Source organism: Seriola lalandi, unplaced genomic scaffold, assembly GCF_002814215.2.
Source record: "Seriola lalandi dorsalis isolate HSWRI2012SDOR001 ecotype SW California unplaced genomic scaffold, Sedor1 jcf7180002054576, whole genome shotgun sequence".
NCBI classification, from domain to species: Eukaryota; Metazoa; Chordata; class Actinopteri; order Carangiformes; family Carangidae; genus Seriola; species Seriola lalandi.
The window spans coordinates 171,650-175,851 of NW_019525129.1; the positions used below are offsets into that span (position 1 = coordinate 171,650).

Below are 4,202 nucleotides of genomic sequence, written 5' to 3' on the forward strand. Positions count from 1 at the left end.
AAAAACAGTTCCTGTCTTTTTGAGAGAGCAGAAGTTTTCCTCCGTTTTATAGTTTGAATCACATTTCTACGTGCAGGTATGAGAGAGCTGGGTGACTCAGAAAAAAGGTGCAATTTTGTAGAAAAAAGGTGGGTTTCTAAAGAAAATTCCAATGCATTCCTAATGCATTATTTATTCCCAGTTTTTTGGGAATAACTTTGGGAAAAATTTGAATTTTAACACAAAAGTCATAGCACCTCTTTCGGGATCAAGACACACGTTTTGATGTATATATTACCGGGGGACTGCGGGACGAGTTACGCGACGAAATTTGGCGGAAGAATAATAAACCTGAAAGAGAATATTAATAGATGCCTCGGGGCGGAGCAGCAGGACAGAGAAGTCTTAAAATCATATGCTGATCTAAGCTGACCTGAACAAATGTAAACTCCCTCCAGCTGAGGGCGTTTCCAACAGAAGGCAGAGAGGTAACAGCCAGCAGACTGAGGACTCCAAATCCCAGAATCCCACAGGACAGGTAGAGGTCAGACCTCCACACCTGTGACTCCACCCAGGACTTTTCAACACCAGCTTTCACCTAAAAGTGAGTGAACAAAAACATATATCATATATACATATACGTATGTAAACACTGTAACAGCTCTGTGGTGTACACCAACCCAGTACTCACCTGCTGGTAAGCTGCATTGAGCAGTGTGTACCCTGCAGCCCTCCGCAGCGTCAGACACATACTGTACACAGCGTGGAGGAGAGTGCAGAGGAAGCTCAGCAGGCCGAGCTGCTTCCGCCTGCACAGCCAACGGTCTAACCAACCTGGAAACCTCTTATATTTGGTTCCCCTGCCCAGCTGAAGGACAGCTGCCACAAGACCTAAAGAAACACAGCACTTAATATGACTCTGTGACATTTTCATCCAGCGTGAACAAAATAAAGGTGCTATTTCTGTACAAAATTAATTTACAGGAGATAACAGAATGACACCTGGAAGATAGACGAGAGCCAGTGTAACCAGGGCAACCGCCGGCAGAGTCTCATTCACCGTCACTAGTGGTAGCTGGTGGAAGTTGTTCTCTCCTTGATCGAGGTAGGGCAGCAGGATGTGCCTCACGAAGCTGTATCCATAGAAAAAGAGGAAGAGAAGGAACATGGCCAAGATGGGGCCTCCCCAGGAAGGGAAGAGGATGAGCGGGGCTTCCTCAATGTCTCTGGATCCACACAGACCCCCCAGATCCACAGGGCTAAAGCCAAGACAACGAGCCAGCTGGAGCACCAAGGCTTTAGAGTGGGAGCAGTCACTGCAGACCAGGACCTGGAGGGGGATTAGATCAAGGGAGACCAGATTTTCAGGGCATCAGACACAGTGGATCAGTATAGAGTATCACCACTTCTTCTTAGACCTGTACTGTACTGATGTTACATAGTGAGGTGTGTTTCCAGGTGCTCCAGAGTATGACTGCATGTGAGAGAAACAGTTGTATCACAATAACAATATCACCATGTAACTACATGCTGGTGTCAGTGTACATATCAAAGTCAGCCCCACAGAATTATTGTGAAACTGACTTCTTTCATATTACCCAAAGGTTCTTTAGTTTGACCTGAGATAAATGCTCTTTGCTGCGTACCACCTCACCTGCCTGCTTCCATCATAGGCTCCAGCCTGCAGCGCCCAAGCTGAGATGACATTGAAGCCCTTGACCACCCTGCTCTCTGGGAACAGCTCTGCCAGCCTCTCTGCATGTGACTGCTCTCCACTCTTCAGCCTGGTGGCATTGCTGACATCCACCAGCACCTTCCCAGCCAGCAGCTCCCTCAGCCCCACCAGGGTGTAGTAGTGCTCTGGGTAGACTGCAACGAACACCACCCTCTCTGCACCGTCAGCAGCCTCACTCTGTGATCGCAGCTCCACCCCGTCAGGAAACATACCCCTGGGAATACGGTTTGGGTCACGGCTGCCCACCACCACCCTAAAACCACAGGCCACCAGCCGGATCGCAAGGGACCGGGAGAAGTCTCCAGAGCCAATGATGCCAATCACAGGGCCTCCCGGGCAGCGAAGCAGGGGCTTTGAGGCATCAGATGAGGAACCAGCCAACAAGGGCGTCTTCATGTCACTCTGCATGATGATTAACTAAACAACTGTGAAGTAACACAAGGCTGATCAACAGCAAAGAACTGTTATGACTTTTACCTGATTAAATGAATATTCTTTATTATTATTATTATTATTATGAAAGGAATGGATATGATTATCTTTGGAAAAAATGTTAAATACGATGATAGTTGGTCATGTGACCCATGTATATGTATTTATCACACCTGTGAACGTTCTCGTAATTGTAGGCTACTAAGTGAACCTGAAGAATCCAAACGCGTTGTAGTCTCAGTATTATATTTGATTTTAACTGGCTAATTAACCGAGCAGCACCTGACGGCTACTGGCGGTGCACGGGAAGTTTGTTCACATCAAATGTTCCAGTTTGATGGATTGTACTGCCTTTTTCATCTTCACCCCCTCAGCTCACAATTAAAAAACAGCCTGTTCAGTAATAACACATGACTCAACATTCACATCTCTGCATGTTGACAATAATTAATAGTTATGGCAACGCCAAAAAACACCTTTTTAAATCTGACATAATATTTATAAACCTATATCACGGAGGGAGAAAAATATATATAAAAAATATATAAGAACATATTTAAATATCCTTTAGTCGTCTACTTTGATTAAACAGCGTTTCTATGTAAGTCCATGAGAACAAGAATGAAACTGACAACAGCTGAGTGCGCACACTTACAGCACAACTCAGCACAAACACACCTTATTACTTTAACATGATTGAAGGAAGATGACTCACGTCTTCTCTGCAAGGATCTCAGTTTTAAACCTGACCTAAAAGCTTCACGTTCAGAACTGCTCAGTGGATTTGTTGTCTAACACTCTGTACGACATTTACACCACAGGACAGAGGACTGTGCCTGTCACGTGTCCGGTAAGCTCCGCCCACTGGTGCCTTCACTTACTCCTGATCAGCTCCGACTTTTGTTTTCTTGTAAAAACCTATGATTAGACGCTCTACCACACTGGATAAACGATGCAGTCTGCATTCATTCCCGTGTCAAATGAGTAGTCTCAAGTATTTACCAGCTCCAACTCTGATCAGCTGTGATGTAGATATGACACCCAAGCTGTGTGTCTTTCAGAGCGCAGACACTGTAAACACACCTGTCACCTGTCCAGCTGTGGTCCAGCTGTGCTGCGCAGCTACACCTTCCGCTGAGAGTAAACCCCCGACACTGACAGCAGCACTGACCCGGGGAAGAGACGGGACGGATCCATGTTAGCATTGTGCACTGTCCTCTCAGTCTGAACTAGGACTCAATCGCCTCTTCAGCGGGTTATAGGCGCTCATTTTGGTTTAAGAGTGTATTAGTGTGTAATCTACAACATCAAAAAGTTTTTTAATCACACATTTTAAAATTACATACAAACTATCCAGCAGTGCTGAAAGTCACTAAACTTTATTTCCTGTGAATTAAATATTCTTACATTTATTTGACAGTCTGTAGTTTAGTTAGGTGCCCACTTACTTTTTAGACTAAAATGTTATTATTGTTATAAAAAAACGTATTATTATTTATATTATTATTATGTTAGTTATTTATCATCATTTTAAATAATAAAATACAGTGATAAAAATTAAAAGCAGTGGTTCCAAATCTTTTCAGTTTGTGTCTCCTAACAACAAAGCACTGTCTAAGTGTCTGCTTCATGTTTCAGGTGTCTATGAGTCATAACAGTTCCACCACAAACACTCTTAAACCCCTACAGATGTTTTTATTAAACAACTGTTCATAGCCCAAAATCACAGAGCTCCTAAGATTAACTGGACTGATACAACTGGGTATAAACACAATAGACAGTCAACACATATTAAAAGCTGCATTATTTTCAGTCATCACATCATCAAAATACATCTTTCATCCATTTTTAAATGACAGACACAGGGGTCTAGAGTTACAGATTTGAATTAGGTCACATCTGTTGAACAGCCATTGAAAAATGGAAACAGTCGGGAAAATGTTTCTTGGATTCATGGTCACAAAATTGACATCTACAGTGCACACCATTTGCTGGTAATGTCCAACAGCAACTGAAGGCATCACATGTGACAGCGGAAGATAAGGCATGCTCCCTG

General features: G+C 43.6%; 1 protein-coding gene across 2 annotated transcripts in view; it reads right to left on the minus strand.

Moving 5' to 3' along the window:
- steap3 (STEAP family member 3, metalloreductase) overlaps nt 1-3,001 on the minus strand; it is an 8,328-nt gene extending 5,327 nt beyond the window's left edge. Inside the window, exons 1-5 of one of the 2 annotated variants that reach the window (XM_023417642.2) lie at nt 2,862-3,001; nt 1,634-2,139; nt 982-1,309; nt 671-870; nt 413-577 (exon numbers count right to left, since the gene is read on the minus strand). In XM_023417642.2, the coding sequence (XP_023273410.1) occupies nt 413-577; nt 671-870; nt 982-1,309; nt 1,634-2,122 (1,182 nt within the window). In that variant the 5' untranslated portion in view covers nt 2,123-2,139; nt 2,862-3,001. Of the gene's footprint in view, nt 1-412; nt 578-670; nt 871-981; nt 1,310-1,633; nt 2,140-2,824 lie in introns of both variants that reach the window. The other variant, XM_023417644.2, reaches the window with a different exon arrangement.
- Nucleotides 3,002-4,202: the final 1,201 nt, after the last annotated feature.